The sequence below is a fragment of the Macrobrachium rosenbergii genome, chromosome 10 (assembly GCF_040412425.1).
Source record: "Macrobrachium rosenbergii isolate ZJJX-2024 chromosome 10, ASM4041242v1, whole genome shotgun sequence".
NCBI lineage: Eukaryota > Metazoa > Arthropoda > Malacostraca > Decapoda > Palaemonidae > Macrobrachium > Macrobrachium rosenbergii.
In genome coordinates, this window is record NC_089750.1 from 26,973,818 (window position 1) to 26,991,023 (window position 17,206).

Here is a 17,206-nt window from a genome sequence, read left to right on the forward strand (position 1 = left end):
GCAGTTCACCCTTATCATTCATTAAAGTATAAACCTATGAAATGTGTGTTTTAAAGGTAAACCTCTGTGCGAGTATTTTCCGGTTCAGGACATAAAGTGGGTGTTCATTAATTACCATAATTTATGCCCTGATAAAATGCTTCGTGTTTACCTCTCGGTTCTTTCTTGAATGAGGGATTTTTGAAACAAAAGCTGTTTACTGGAAGTTATATAAACAGCCATTCGATGAGCTTCACCATCTACGTAAAGTGAAGGTTATGTTAAGCAAACACCTATTGCTAGACCGTAATAGAAAATGTCTTTGAAAACACTCCAACCAACGAAAATGTAACCATGGTAACACTGTGGCATCCCTTGTATTTCTTGTATGAAAAAACATTGTCAGCAGCACAAAAAGACTCGCTTTTCATATCACATGATATTGAGTCAGCTCTGATCGCTTCTATAATCCAGTTTTTTTATGTATCTCATAGAGTATGCCTATTATTATCTGATAATTATTTCTTCAAGCAACCACGGGCCCATTTCTTTCAGCGTACATCTTAGGCGATTTAGTGTGTGCCTTAATTAGTAGTTGGCACTATTTCCAGGCTTTGAGTTTGTAAACAATGCGTTCGTTTTCATACACTGACTTTGCCGTCAAAGTAGTTTCGCCAAAAGCATAAATTTGACATTTTACACTGTTTGAAATGTATAATGCAGTTATGCAGTATGTTTAAGAACAGTAGGTTGTCTTGGCAACAATTTAATCGTATATTAGCAATAAGATTTTGACTTTAGGAAGCTTCTGAACGCAGTGAGACAGCGAGGGATAGTCTGCGTTTGTTATGATAATATGTATTTTTTTGCTGTTGTGACTCAATGAGTAAGGGACACATGGTGAAATGGCAGCTTGAGCTAACAACGGAAACAAGTGTAATGAGCCTTAAAAGTATCGATAATACCTTATCGATCTCTAAAAATGCTGACTTGAGCAAATAGGAATGAACAAAAATCTTGCAATTCTATACAGTGCAGTATTGCAGTATGTCGCTAGGTTTATTTCGTAGGGGATGCCTGGTGACTCCTCCAGTAGTCAAATGATACGCAGGGTTTGTGGGTGGAAGTATGAAAACGCATTGCAGACTCAACAGTCGTTCTTCGAACGCTATTCGTGCAGGAAGCAAATGTTAATCAACTTGTCATCATTCAAGTAAGTTTAGGGGCTTTTGGCTTGAGTGTAAGTTCTTACCTGGCTTAGTAAGATGATCATTATTTTTTTTTTTTACTTTGTTGCATAATCAGTGATAAGACAGGCGTTGCGCACTGCTTAACCAATAAATAGAGATAACCCTGCAGTGTCTTACAGAATCATGTGGGCCTTGTTTCTTTTTGTAAGGTTTCCTTTCCCAATTAACCTAATTTGTCGAGTGAGGAATCCAAGGGTAGCGAAGTTGCATTTCATTGTGATTCCTTTGGTTTTCCTGTGTTGTATGGTGAACTTAAACTCCAGTTACCACAGAGTAGGTCAGGGGATAGGCTGGGAGAAATTTATTTGATGTTTTCAAGATGGAAAAGACCAGACAAGTTTTCAAGTAAATAGGAGGGTACAGTGAGTTTTAGCTAAGCTAGACTAAGCTGATACATTATTGCCTAAATCTTTGTTAGCCTATCATTTTCAAAAATGCCAACAATTAATGGTATTATTTTATAAGTTGCCAATACATGATATGACATTGTAACCTACATTTTTTAAATGACCTCTTCATCAAATTACGACTTATGAGGTAAGACAATACCTGTCCCCCACCTCCCTCCATAGCTAATAAGGCAAAATTGTAACCAGTAAACACCCCTAGGTTACGGGGTATTATTTTATATTGGCAACTTATAAAATTTTACCCAATTACAGTAGTTGCTATTTCTGAACTATTTCTTTTTTTCCTTCTGTTTAAACATGAGTAGTTCCCTAGATACTGCATATGGGCGTAATGCATAAATTATACCTTGCTGTTTGTCATATTTATTAATATATATTAGCTAATGCTTTGTACTTTATTCTGCTTTTTGATAATTACATTATCCTCCCCTTGCCAGACAGGATCATAGGATGCATTGCCCATGACCAGGTTGGGACTAAGAATCAAACAATCCACCCCTTTATGTTAGCGAGGATGCAGCCCCTTATGCTAGGTTAAGGAATGGTAAGATGTGGTGTATGCCTGTAAATTTACTGTTCTTCCAGTTGGAGCAATTATTAGAGCCCTGTGTAGAACATAAAAAATCTTTGGCAAAAAACTGCATGTGTATCATTTGCAGGTAACTCATAAAATTTTGCTTTTTGCCTCTTGTGGCAATAAAATAAGATCTTTGTATATTATAATCTACCACATGTTATACTGATTCTCACTATAATGTTGTGGCTGAATATTGATAATTTCAAATAAGTTTGTCCTGCTCATATACCAACCATTAGCTTTTTATGTTGGAGTAGCCTATCCTTCAACTCAAGCTGAAATTGGTCACCAAAAGGTGGTAACATTTTAGTTAACTGGTGGTAGGAGGCTGAGGGGATGGGAATCCCCACTTACCTGCCATCACCAAGTACTTTTTCTTCACCTGACATTGAGTGAGGATGTCTCGCTGTTCCTGCTGGCTGCTAAGTTGAAACTTCTTTGTTCTTACAGACCTATAAACCATCACCTTTTATGTAGAGTATTGTTCAGCATGAGCTGAAGATAGTTGTTTAACTTGTAAACAAATGGTTAACTGGGGGTGAAGGGGTGAGGTCGTCATGTTAGGACATCTTGCTGCCTCCTCCTGACTACTAGTTGAAATTGTGTTTTTGTTTAAATTTTATGTTCTTGAGAAATAGTGTCATCTTGAGAGGTGTGAAGGGTGTTAGCAAATGTAGTAAAGTTCAGTCCCCCACCAATTATTGCTTTTGCTCTCTTTTGAGGATCATCAGTGGTGCCATTGTGGGGGAGAATTGACTGTTGGTTGGGAGATTTTTGGTAGAGAAGGTAGCCTTAAAGTATAAGCCTTTCACTTCCTCTTCACTGCTGAACACTTCCCTACTCCTTTCTCAAGTACAAACCTTCTCAGGCAAGATTTGGTATTTAGGAAAGTAAGGGATCACACACACTCCCATACAATGTGGAAGATGCCCCAGGACATCAACTACTGCAACTTCCTGAGAGGAGGAGAGCAAAACCCAAGCCAGGAGAAGGAGTACCAGTGCTGTCTTTCCATCAACCTCCTCTTCATTGTTAAGCTAGCTCTCCTTATCCTTGTCTCCTTCACCTTCCTTCTACAGGAAGAAGAAGAAAGGGAAATCCAGAAAGCCTCTTGCCAGTTTTTAATTGCTTTGAGTGAGCACTCTTTCCAGTCTCTGGAGTTGGGGGGAGGGGAAAGAGGTAGCTCTCAAACACCTAAAGGTGACTGACTAGCTTCTGGCTGGGCTGGCACAGTCCTCACTGATTGTACTCAGTACTGTGTCCCAACCCACCTGGACTTGAGGACTGCTCCTGGCTCTCCCTTTTGTGGTTTTCGTGAAACACACTTGGTCACCTGTATAACAGGCGATGGTTTGTATTTCTGTAGGGACAAATAATACATTTTTTAAGCAATTTCTATTTTTCCCTGTTATGCAAACCAGAGCCTTTTAATCCCCTTTCAGCCACCCTTCTTTGTCCTTATGACCAAGGGGAAAGTTACTAGTAAAGGAAGATGTGTAAAGGGTATTTCCTTACTCACTCCCCATAACCACCTGTTAGCAACCTTGTTACTAAGTTCAAAAGCCATTCCACCTCATGCTTAGGATACTCTTATGCAAAAGGCTCTAGTTTGTATACCTAGGAAATTACAAATTACTTTGAAACATCATTTTTTCAGCAAGTGGCTTCATTCAATCCACTTGTTCATGTCCACAATCCAAGGGAGAACTCGAGTTACTCAGGTTTCAGTGCAGAAGATTCAATTATTGTTGTAGGGAATCTGTTTGATCCCTTAGGTTTATCCTCCTTTCAGAGCCCCTTCAGCAGTGTTGGTACAGAGATAATTGGGGTCTTTGAGAGCCTAATAACCTTGGGGAAATAACGTAGGCCCCTTTGTTGAAGCATGTTCCGGCTGCTGTGGTCATGGCTTCCTTGTGATGCTGTAGATCAGGTTAACAGTATGATCTGAGATGAGGAGGTTCCCTGCCATCCAGTGATCTTGCAAACCACTTCCCTACTACTTAGGTAGATGCCCTAACAACAAAAATCATGGTTCCTCCAACGGTAATAACAGCAAACCTAGTGTAGTACTTTTCCTTTGCTAAAGGGGAAAGCAAGACTTGGCCAGCACAAAAACAAGGAGAAATACTTTGGTGGGTTTGGAAGAATGGCAGCACGCCCATGTGGTAGTAAGATGCACAGAAGAATAGAGGTATCACCTCTTAGTTCAGTGGAGTAGGCTAGTATATGTGCATTGGGGAATTTTCTTTCTGCATTTTCAAACTGGTAAGCCTGGTTGTATATTGTGCTGATAAAGGATGTGTATAATTGATGGTATTGTTTTAATAAAAATCAGATTTTGCCCATTGATTACTAAATTAAAAGACTTTCAACAAGTTATTGGTATGTAGAAGTGAAACATTTTATAAATACTATTTTTTAAATAGCTTTTTAAAATAATGGTCTGAATACAAGATGGCATTGTAAAGTTAATGATTTCCCTAACTTCACAGGTTGTAATAGCTGCTGCAGTTTGATTGCTGAAATAGTTCAAGTTGTACTTCTTTCAAGAGAAGCAGGAAGAATATTGTTACTATAGTGTGTTTGAAGAGTTGCTACTTGAGTAATTTATATCCTTGAAAATGTCTTACTATGGCATTTTTCTTCTTACCTGTACTCTCAGTCTGATTATTGTGAATACAGTACATGCTTCTTTCATGGTTAGCTCAGTTGTTGAAGAAGTTAAGGACAACCCGGATATATATTTGAAGACGGTAAGTATGATGCCATCATTTTCTGTAGAGTTTATTTAAACTTTAGTAAAGGATTACTACTTTTGTAAAACTTCCATGTACTAACTTTTTGTAAATAGCTTTGAAGAATACAGTAACCAGTGTTCTTACAGAAATACTTATTTAAATATTTTGTCCATGGGAGCAATAATTTACAAGAAAGAAAGAATACTGTGGTAGTTATGATAGGTCACCTTAGATAGCTGCCTTGGTAGTCCTGTGTTTCTTTAAAATAAAATCACTTTTCATGTAAGTAACTTACCAAGTAATAACATAGCTATAGTTTTATTGCGCGCGGCAGCCTTTATTTAAATCTCGGTAGCGCTTCGATAGTTTAGTGTAGGTGACAAGCCCTGCCCACCAACGAGAGTGCTGGAAATGACTTAGCAGAATGCCTCATTCTGTTTCTGCCAGCTCTCGAGTAACATCGGGGGTTTGCTGCAGCTTTTGCTTACTGACTTTTGGTTGTATGGCTGGATTTCAGTGAAGAATTATCGCTTATTTGAGTAGCCTTCAAGCTTTAATAGCTTTCAGGATCATTTTTTCTAGTTCTTTGGTTATTATTATGTCTGATTCAAGTTCACCTATTTTAGCTATTATAGCGAAAGTTGCAAACCAGATTATTCAATCTTCATGATTCTCATACAATTTGCAGTAAATCAAGGGGGCAGAAATATAGTAGGGAGAAAACTTGTTATGGTTAGCAAGAGTAGAAGGTACATAATCTCAACTAGATAATTTAGAGAGGGATAAAAAGGAAACTGGCCTCCAGAGCTTAGAGTTGAGCTTCCCTTAGCCTAGAATTCTACCCTAGTCTAGGTTAGAAGATAGCTCTGCTATTCCTTCTTCCCCCCTTCCCACCCTTTTTTCTCCTGCTTCTAGCCCTCCTATTTTAATCCACCTACTCCCATGCCTAGCTCCCTTGCTTCTAACCCTTGCCATTGCAAGTCTCTAGTCTGGGTTTAACAAAAAGTTAACCTATAGTGATACAGTGAAGTGGAGGAGGTGGCTATTCGTCCCGCTGATTCTCCTAGACGAAGATCCCTGTAATACTCCCCTAAACATGGGAGGAGTCATACCCAAGGTCCAAGGGAGGTTGGTAGGGTTTGCCCATGGGTAGTTGTCCCCTCAGTCGAACCTGTTGCGTGTTCCCAGGTATCGGCAAGGAGCCACTGGAAAGGCGTCTTGACAAGAGAAAGCGTTGTGCAAGTGGAGGGGGTGGCTACTCATCCTGCCGATTCTCCTAGACGAAGGTCCCTGTCATAGTCCCCCTGGGAGGAGTCATACCAGAGGTCCAAGGGAGGTCGTGGGGTTTGCCCATGGGTAGTCGCCCCCTCAGTCGAGTTTGTTGATCGTTCCCAGGCTTTGACAGACAGCTGTTGGAAAGGTGTCTATGTGGATGTGCGTCTGTTGTCATCCGGCTCTCAAGACTCCAGCCTGGACTTGGAAGCGCTGCAAGTGCTTTCTAGGTTTGTCTCATCCATTGAAGAGGCAAGCAGGTGATGCTGGCTGCTCCGCTCCACTGCCCAGTCCTCAACCTTCCTGCAGCGCATGGAATAGTCCGGATTATTTCTCTTCTGAGTGTACTTCTTTTGGGCCCCAGTATTTGGTTCCAAGCACCGAACAATCCCTCACAGGTGCCCGTGGTCTTCATTCAAGCGCCCATCTCTTAATGAGCGCCTGACGCCAGCTTCTGAGCGTCTGCCACCAGTTTTCGAGCGCCTGGAGCCAGCTCCTGAGTGCTCGGCACCCACTTCCGAGTTCCCTACACCAGCTCTTGAATGCCCGATGCCAACTCTTCAGTATCAATCTACTGCTCAGAGCTCTGAGCACCCATTTCTGACTGTGGATCTCCTAGCCTATGCAGCTCTCCTTCAATATTTGTGGGCGAGTTTTCCATCCCTTTTTTTGGCTCCAGCTAGCCCCTGGTCTTGCCTGATGAGGAACCATGCAGATGACAGACTTAGGCTCTCCACATTGGTGCCTTCCTCGTCTTCTGGAAAGGCACTCAAGGAGATTGCAGTTTGGTTTTCTGCTAAGAGGGAGCAAGGTAAGGCTTCCTTTGTTTTTCCTCCCCCATGCTTAATCCGTAGGAGTTTCTTTCTTATGCCACCGGGGAAGCTCCTTACCAACGCTCAGCGTTTCTGTGGGCAAAAATCATGTTTTTCATCAGAACTTGACCTCCTTGTCAAGACCTCTTTGAGTTGTTTGAAGTTTCAGTTTCTTGGAATGGATGGTGAGAGCACTAGCCGAGAAGATTGAAGATTGCAATGGTTTGTGGAGACTTCGCCTCGGACTGGCTAGGAGTCCTTTCTCGTGCAGACAAACCATCAGAGATGGCTCTCTTGAACTTGCAGCCCTTTTCTCTTTGGTGGTTTTGAAGGAAAGGGATTTTTGGTGCTCCCATTCCACTAAAGGAGTCACTCAGACCCAGAAATCAGACCTTCAATAGAAGTCAACTTAGGATCTTCTGATGCATTCTTCCAAATGCCTCAAGGATTCATCCACGTTTGTTTCTGAGATGGTCTCTCCTCTCCACCAACATCCCTTTCGTGAGAGTAAGCCCAAGTCCAGTCTAGGATCCACTCTAATGTCCGCTTCTTGACCAGAAAGTTTCTGGGACGCGGTCTCCGGAAGAACAGAACCTTCACATCAACGTCAGAGCTGAAAGCTATTCACTTAGGGCAAACTAAATTCTGATGGACAAGCTGAGCTGTTGAATAGTAGGTCCTTCCCACTGAGCGGACCATGGATCCCCTGGTCTATCAGAATCTGTGATACTATGGGGCGAGCCAACATTGGACCTGTTTGCCACCTCAAAGAACCATCACCTTCCTCTTTTTTGTTCTTGGACCCCAGACCCTCTAGAATGTGCAACAGATGCCATGCAGCAAGATTGGTCCTACTTGAAACAAGAATCAAGAGGAGCTCAAGTCCTTGCCCAGAAAATGAGGAAGAAGTCTTCCGTGCATGAGTGGGAGCCGGTCTTCTTGAGTTTTGGGAGAAGTGGAGTATCAGAGGGACAGAACAGTGGATTGTCAAGGTTCCGAGGGAGGGCTTCTCCATTACATTCATGGAGAACCCTCCTTTGGTTCCTTCCCCCTTCTTTTTGATGGCCTACCCAAGAGGCTCAGGAAAACATTCTGCCCTTTTGGAGGAGGTCTCCTCTCTCCTTCGAAAGAGAGTCAGAAGAAGTCGAGGATCAACTCAGAGGACTTTTACTACCATCTGTTTGTGGTCCCCAAATCATTGGGGTTGGGAGACCAGTCCTCAACGTAAGCGCCCTCGATCCCTTCGTCCGGCATCAAGACATTTGTCAAGTTAGACGAAGTTCAGATGGAGACGAACCAGTCAGTCCTTTCATCCATTCACCAGGGTGATTGGATGATAACCTTGGATATGCAAGACGCATGCTTCCACTTTCCCTTCCATCTGGACTCCAGGAAGTGTCTACGGTTCGTCTTCCAAGACACTCTCTCAGGTGGCCCATGTCAGCGTCTAAATGCCTTTCTCCACTCCGAGTCCCTGGCACCACCCAAGACCCAGCTAAATCTCCAGTTTCAGGCTCTTTGCTTCAGCCTCTCTATGCCATCTCAAATGTTCACTCGAGTCCTCACTCCTCTAACAAGTGACTTTATTTAATAGGCATTAACATCAGTCTATATCTGTATGACTTGCTGCTTCGATCCCCTTCGAAGGAAAAGTGCACGAGGGACTTGTACATCTCTCTCTCTCAGGAACTGGGAATTATCATCTACCTTCAGAAGCCCCAGTTGGCCCTGTCGCAGTTTCTCTGTTTGGGGATGAGTCTCAACTTTCGGACTTTTCAGGTTTTTCCACTTGCCAAGAGAATCACCAGCTGCCTTCAGACGGTCCACAAGTGTCTAGCCTGTTCATCTTGCTCAGCCCATCAGTGGATGAGCCTACTGGAGACTGTCGTCAGTCAAGACATTCGTCAAGTTATGCAACTTCTCATGAGAAGTTTTATGATTCTTCCTCTAGGCCAGCTGGGACAGGGAAATGCAGCAGGACACCTACTCATTTCCCATAAACCCAGTAATCAAATTGGACCAGCATGGTGGCAGTCCAAACATAGACTTTCGGAAAGACAGCCTTTCATCCTCTGAGCCCAGTCTTAGACTTCTACTCAGACTCCTCGGTTCTAGGTTGAGGAGTCCCTTTGGACTATGCCTTTCCGCCCTTCAACATGGTCAGGAAAGTGCTGAACAAGCCTTGGGCTCATCGCAGTGTTTTGATGATTCTCATAGCCCTGTTGTGGCCCATGAAAGAATGATTCCAGGACCTGCTACGTTTGTGGGTGGACTTTCCGAGACTTCTTCCCCTAAAAACAGTGTCTACTCAGACAACCTCACTTTAAGAGATACCAAAGGGTTTTCCATTCTTGTCCTGACAGGCTTCAGATCCAGAAACTTGTCAGAGTGTAAGAGGTTTCAAGACGCACTGCAGAGGTTATTGTAAGATGCAGGCATCAACTTACTTGCTGCATCTTCCAGGTTAAGTGGGCAACTTTCCAAAGCTGGTGTCTCAGACTGAACATCTCTTTTTCTGAGATGTCTGTGACTCAGTTGTGGATTTCCTTTATCCAAGATCGAGGAATCTCTCATCCTCCAACGTTAGGCGTTTCAAGCTGTGTTTAGCTCAGTGTTTAAACACGGGTCCTGAATCTTGCAGCAATCTCAAATCTTAACAACCTCATAAGTTTTGATATGTCTAAGTAGGAAAGGAAGATCCAGTCTCCTGGACCTGGACGTAGTGTTGAAGTGGCTCACAGGTCCCGCTTTTCAACCCCTTCATTTCTCTTCTCAGAGAAACCTTACTCGGAGGACTCTTCCTCATGGCCTTGGCTACTGCTAACATATTAGCGAGTTCCAAGACATCGATAAAGGGTATATTTTTTCAAAAGGAGACGCAGTTTGCTTCTTTACCCTTGGATTTTAGCCAAGAACGAGGACTCTTACTTTCTCCATTAATACTTTAACGGATACCTTGGCTCTGAGGAAGAAGAGAGAGTTCTTTGTCATGCTAGGGCTTTAAGGTGTTATCTGAGCAGGACCGAGAAGATCAGAGGACCATCCAGTAACCTCGGTGCTCTGTCGAGAACGTGTCTCACCCTCCAACTAAGAACGCATTATCCTTCTTCGTCAGAGACTTAATTTCTGAGACACACTCTCAGATTCAGGAGGGCATTTTGGCTACTTTTACAGTGAAAGCTCATGACGTCAGGACAGTCTCTACCTTATTAACTTTCAGGCACATATGTCACTCACTTCCATTCTGCAGTTGACCTACTGGAAGTGCAAACCGACCTTCGCTTCTCACTACAGTAAACCCCCCGTATTCGCGTTCTCACGATTCGTGGACTCACATATTCACGGGTTTCTCTGTGAAACGTATCTACCCATTATTCGCAGAAAATTCGCCCATTCACAGTATGTTTCACTGAGAAATATTCACTAATTACTGTATTTTCTTATCATTTTTATGACTAAATGCACTTTTTGTGATAAAACTATTAAAATACTCAGGTATAAGTATTTTTAGAGGATTTTTCTTGTGTTTAAATTATCAAAATAGGCAGTTCTAAGTGTTTTCCTGGGTTTCAAGTATTCTGGGGTTTTAGCTATTGGCGGGGGTGGGGGTTGTATAATGCATCCCCAGCAGAATGATCAAAATTTACTGTATTTGAAAAAAGTTGAAAGTGTTTGAAAATTGCAGTGCCTTAGGGCTGTTACCAGTGGCTGGCATGGTATTGGGTGAGAAAGCTTAGGAGTCTCTCTTTTCTCCTACTATCTCTTCACCTTAAAGTAGGGTGTCGAATTTTCGTGAGCCAGGGGTTACGGTGTACTTGGAGTACCCACCAGTCTCAGTAGATGGGTTGTGGTATTTTCAGTGTAGGTGAAAGTGTTGTCTGGTTGTTTTCATTATGGCACTGCACCCAGGGCAAGGGCACTTATTGGTGCTTTGCTAGCCATCGGACATATCCTTCGCTGCAGAGCTCCCACCTAAGTAGAGGCGCCCCACTGCTCAACCGCCACGCCACTACATGTTAAGATAAGCACCAACCAGAGGTAGTAATTACCTGCAGTAGCTCTCTTACCAAATAAGGAAACGACAAGCATTGTCTTCAGTGCTAGCAACGTTTCTATTTCAAAGTCATTACCATAACTTCATGTTTTGGAGTAGAATATGTCCATGCATCCCACCTCCTATCAATGTGGGATTCAGCTATGTAATTACTTGGTAAGTCACTTATATGAAAATGTTATTTTTATGATAAAATTAAGTTTCATATATATTTACCAAGTAACTATGGATTGGAGCCCTCCCTCCTCCCCTCTCATGGACATAAGTGCACAAACAGAATGAGGTTTTCTGCTAAGTCGTTTCCAGCACTCCTGTTGGTGGGCGGGGCTTGTCACTTACACTAAACCATCTAAGCGTTACCGCGATTTTTTAAATAAAGGCTGCCGCATGAGTTAGAACTATAGCTATGTAATTACTTGGTAAGTATATATGAAACTTAATTTTATCATGAAAATAACATTTTGTGTTATTTGTACACAAAAATTTAGTGCTGTACTTCTTTTGCTATTAAGTTGTAATGTTGCATCTGTCACTGTAGCTTTATATGCACAGTATTCATTTGCCAGCAACTCATACTTGGCCTTGTGAAGAGGTACCAATTAGCAACACGAAACGATCCCTTCAGCCTGCTTGTCTTTGTAACCTTAATCTATTCCCTTTAATCTCTACCCACGTAAGCTGTCTTTATTTATTACCCTCACATGGCTTTAATTTTCACATCTCATCCAAGAAGAAATCCATCAGGTAAACCAAATACAGTAGTACACTATACAGTTATATTTTAATGGTATACTATCAAGAATTTTTGTCAGAAATTATTTTATTCATGTGATGTTTCTTCATTAAATTGCACACTTTATACCTTCCCATACAATTGTTTGTTCCTATGGAAACACAAACCATTGCCCCCAAACTTTCTTCACCTCATGACAACACAAACAGTTGACCATAGTATATCTCTATAAAGACTCTGAAGCCTACATGCATCGACTGCCAGCTGGAACTGAAGGATCTCTGGCGTGGGGTGTGTGAAGATTTGTTTATATATTACTGTACTTACATACGGGCTTTTATAAAGTAAATGGGTTTGCATATGAAAAAGTACATAAAAAGAAAAAGTTTATTTCACTTACCAAGATTAGATGAACATACATGGAAAATATTAAAAACACACCTCTTTGTTTTTAAACCCTGTAGCTCCTAATATAATTATACAGTGTATGCCTACTCACATGTTTTAGATATAATATTAGTAGGCTTTGCTGTTTCTGCTGTAAACATTAATTCATTTGATTGACTAAGGAAAGAAATTTATCAATTTAATTAAAGTACCATATTTGATGGCATATATGACTCCTCCCCCAATTCAGAAGGCAATATTAAAAAAACAATGTTGGGTTTACATGTAAGAATTTTATGTTATCAAAATTTATTGCTGCGGTACTGCAGAAAAAAACTCGGACAAAACATGGAACTAGGACTGCAGGAAGAATCTTTTTTAATAATTCTCCTGCAATTTACAAGAGGAAGCAAAAGCAGCTTAGGTACAGCAGAAAAGATTTTATGTGCATAACCATCTCTCTCATCTCTGCCTCTGATGGATAACTCCAGCGGTAACAATGAATTTTTGAGTGCTTAAATTTGCAAACAAAATTAAAACAAAAACAAAGTTGTGATTTAATTATAAGAAATTATTTAAAAGCATGTGTATTAGAATAAGATTTCCAGTAAGTTTAATTCAGTAAAGTTAAGTACAGTATATTATTGTGTTTTTAACTTCAAGTCAGTATGTAAACCAAGATAATAGGCTGGCTTGCGTGTGTATACTTCCATGTATACATCACATTAGTTAAACTACACTCTTACTATGTCCCCTGTCTCTGGTACAGTATTTTTAGTGACTTTTATGTAATGCAATACTGTACAGTGATGTACTTAATACAATAATGTATCATAACATAGATATATTTTCAAATCTTAGTGCAGTATGTGCATACTTAAATTTATATACTGTACCTCGCTAAGGTAAACTAAGTACTTAATGTGCATTTGCTTCCTCTCTCTCTCTAGGTTATTCTAAGAAAAATTTACTCTCTCTCTCTCTCTCTTCTTTATGAAGAAAAATTGAGAGAAGAAAGATTCTAAGAGAGAGAGAGAGAGAGAGAGAGAGAGAGAGAGAGAGGGAGGGGGGCGGTAAATAAAATACAATACGTGTGTTGCTGTGTGCAGTTTCAGTTTTTGTCTGCTGTCTAATACATCAGTTTGTGTTTGTCTGCCATCTGCTGTATTGATGTAAGGATTTAAGCACTTCATACTACCATCTGAGTTAGGGGAGCATAGATTAATGTTCAGTTTAGATGTTAGGAGATATTTATTAGTAAAACTGTGAAGAATTAGTAACATTTTATTCACAATGAATGACAAAATGACCGTTCAGGATACACATATGACATTTTAGAAGGATTTTTCTTTTGCAACCAGCAAATTCAAATAATAAGGATGCCAATTATAAGGATTTCACTACAGTAATAACAATGATGCTTTTTGAGTAAAGATATGTAATATTATAGTATTATGGAGTTTGGCTAGTACAAGTATGTACTGGTGGTCTACAGTGTTTGTGTAAAAGTTATCTTACCAGGTACGTCAACTTTACACATTGAAACCCGGGTATATGTTTTGAGCCATGTTTTGGGAAGAAGGGAGTATGTGCCATCAATTACGTAATATTTGCATATATTGTACAATAAGACTTTAATATTAATCTATGGTTAGGATTTTTCAAATTTCAGGAGTAAATATTGAACATCATTTGTTATTTTGCCAGCCTGAGTTGATACGCAAGTATGGCTACCCTGTGGAAATTCACGATGTCATCACTGCTGATGGGTATATTCTAACCCTTCATAGAATCCCGCATGGGCGAAAGAAGCATGTAGGTAGTGATCAAAATAGAATTTCCAGACCACCAGTATTTATGCAGCATGGTCTTCTCTCCTCTTCAGCATGCTGGATTTTGGCCAGTCCAGAAAATGGACCAGGCAAGTAATTTTACTTTGAGTTTTCATTTTTGCATTATTCAAATGCATCACAGGGAACATTTAAGCAGAGTCCTTTTTTGCAGATAAGGTAAATAGAAGTTTTTCCTACAGAAATCAGACCATCGCTTTTTATGGACTGCAGGTGTATTCCTCAACACGAACTGGAATTAGCCATTGAATTGGATAACAGGGTAGTTAACTATCCTTTATTTTTTATCTGTTCTCTTGTCCCTGTCATTCACTATACTTTTTGTCTGTTCCTTTGTATTCTATCCTTTGCCTTTTACCTGTTCTCTTGCCCTTTATCCTCATTATCCATTACTTTGTCCTCTGTCCTCTACTTTTCATCTGTCCCCTTGCCCTGTATCCTTTACTTTTCTTTTTGTTCCTTTATCTTTTGTCCTTTACTTTCCATCTGTTCCATTGCCTTTCATCCTTTACTTTTTATCTTTTCCTCTGACCTCTTACCCTTTACTTTTCATCAGTTCCACTACTGTTTTTATTCTTTTCATCTTTTTTTGCCTTCTACCTTTACTTTTTATCCGTTGCCTTTTCCTCTTTCCTTTACTTTCCGAAAATACCTTTATTCATTTGTTCCCTTGACTTCTTTCCTTTACTTTTCATGTCTTCCTTTTTCAGCTGTCCATCATGTTTTGTTCCCTTGCCACCTTAATTTACTTTCTGTTCCCTTGTCCTCAGTCCTTTACTTTTATTGTTCCCTTACCTTCTGTGCATCACTTTTCATCTATTCTCCTGCCTACTCTCCTTTACATTTCATATGTTCCTTTGTCCTCTGTTCTTTTCTTTTAGTCTGGTCCCATCCCGTTTGTAATCTGTTCCTGTTTTATCTTCATTTAGTTTTCATCTGTTCCTTGCTCATCTCCCATTACTTTTTATCTCTTCTCTAACCTTCCGTTCTTTACTTTTCATCTATTCTCTTGTCTGATGTCCATTACTTTTCGTCTAAACTCTTGTCTTATGTCCTTTACTTTTCATCTGTTCCCTTGTGCTCTGCCCTTTACTTTTCATCAGTTCCCATACCCACTGACTCTACTTTTTATCGGCCTGTACTTTTCAGTGGTTCCTTAACATCTCATCTATTCCCTTTTCCTATGTCCTTTACTATGCATATGTTCTTTTGTTCTCTGTTTTTTTTTTTCATCTTTTCCATTATCTCTGCTTTACTTTCCAACTGTTCCCTTTCAGCTGTTCCTTTGCCCATTGTCCCTTACTTTTAATGTTTCCTTGCCCTGTATTCTGCGCTTTGAATTTGTTCACTTGTCCTTTGTCTTATTTTTATTTTGTTTTTCTGACCTCTGTTCTTTACTTTTCTTCTGTTCTATTACTGTGTCCTTTCCTATTGTGCTATTCCCTTTATCTCTTTTCTTTACTTTCCATCTGTTCCCTTCCCCTCTGTCCTTTAGTTTTCTTATATTCCCAGCCTGTTGTCCTTCACATTTTATGTTCCCTTGCCTTCTTTACTTTACATTTTTCTGTTCTTGTGCCTTCATTACTTTTATTCAGTTCCCTTACCTTCTGTCATTTACATTTTAGTTGTTCCTTTGCCCCCTTGCCTTTGTTTTCATGTGTTCCCTTGTTACATATCCTTTATTTTTCATCGATTCCATTTCCATTTGCTCTTCGTTTTTCATCTGTTCTTCCCTCTGCCCTTTACTTTTCATCAGTTCCTTTGCCCTCCATCCTTTACCCTTTGTCTTTTCCTTTATCATTAGTCTTTTATGTCTCATCAGTTCCATAGCCATTTGTACTTGGCTTTCATGTTTTCCCTTGCCAACTGTCATTGCATATTTACCCATACACTTTATATCTATCTTTGACTATTTATCATTTTGCTGGCCCTTTACTTTAGTTCCCTTGCCCTCTAATCCTTTACTTTTATGTTCCTTATCCTTATCCTGTACTTTTCATTACTTCCCCTCTTTTACTTTTTATCTATTCCCTTGTCCTCTGGCCTTTACTTTTCATCAGTTCACTTGCATTATCCTTTAATTTTTATATACTCCTTTCCCTCTGTCCTTTCCTTTTCATCAGTTCCCATGCATACTATCCTTCACTTTATATTTGTTTCCTTCTCTAATTTACTTATCTTCAGCTCTTATGCACACTGTCCTTCACTTTTCATTTGTTCCTCTGCCCTCTTTCCTTTACTTTTCATTTGCCCCCTTACCCTATATCCTTTCTTTCTCATCTGCTCCCTTGCTCCATGTCCTTTACTTTTTATTTTTTCCCCTTGCCCTCTGACCTTTACTTTTCATGTGTTCCCTCGACCTCTGTCCTTTACTTTTCATCTTTTCCCTTGGCTTTTGCCCTTTACTTTCACCCGTTACTGTATTTTTCAACACGGGTGACACTGACAGGTTTTTCTACTAAAAATTAACTATATTTTTACAAGTGTATACAGGAAAAATGAGGATTATGGTGAGAAACAGACAGTCAAGTTCATTTTCAAGTGGTTTGTAAGGAATGGCTTTAGCAGTGTGCAGGGATTTTATCTTCTGGCAACAGAGGTGGTATTCATCTTGTTCACCTCCATCAGAGATTATCATTAGTATGATTGCTTAAAGTTGAAGGTGTAGTAACCACGGGTGCTTGAAAGCTCGCTTCTTTCTTTTATAATGGTGTTGCAGTTCTCCATCAGGCTTGAAGTAATTCTTGAGTAGATTATGTGTGGTAGTCGGTATAGGTAAGGGTGAGTGATTGTTGTCACTGCCACAGGACCGCACTCTGAAGATATCCTATCCCAATGACAAAACCCCCAGAACGTGGGGAGCCGATCCAGCGCCCACACTCACCCGCCCGCCAACCGACGACCCCAGCGCCATCTGTACTCATTCCAGGCTAGCAACCCCTACAAGCTTGGTATGCCTATTCAGGAGGAAACCTAGATCCTGGGTGGGTCACCCGGGTGACACAGGGCCTCCCTCAGAAATAGATTTTCCTTTGTCAAAATCCTTTTCTGAGCTCATCCTGTGTCAGCCGGTGAAATCATAACAGAGAATCATACCAAGTCTTGGTGAAAGTCTAAAAGTGATAAAAATTTAGGTGATCATGT

The 17,206-nt window shown here is 40.5% G+C and overlaps 1 protein-coding gene across 6 annotated transcripts in view; it reads left to right on the forward strand.

Annotated features, from left to right (window-relative positions):
• The first annotated feature begins 803 nt into the window (after positions 1-803).
• The window catches only part of LOC136842568 (gastric triacylglycerol lipase-like), a 141,450-nt gene continuing 125,047 nt past the window's right edge, over positions 804-17,206 (forward strand). The window contains exons 1-4 of one of the 6 annotated variants that reach the window (XM_067110056.1): positions 805-1,192; positions 2,077-2,183; positions 4,709-4,969; positions 13,920-14,133. In XM_067110056.1, coding sequence (XP_066966157.1) covers positions 4,838-4,969; positions 13,920-14,133 — 346 coding nt within the window. In that variant the 5' untranslated portion in view covers positions 805-1,192; positions 2,077-2,183; positions 4,709-4,837. Of the gene's footprint in view, positions 1,193-1,334; positions 1,503-2,076; positions 2,299-4,708; positions 4,970-13,919; positions 14,134-17,206 lie in introns of those variants that run through there. The other 5 variants (XM_067110060.1, XM_067110058.1, XM_067110061.1 and 2 more) reach the window with 5 other exon arrangements.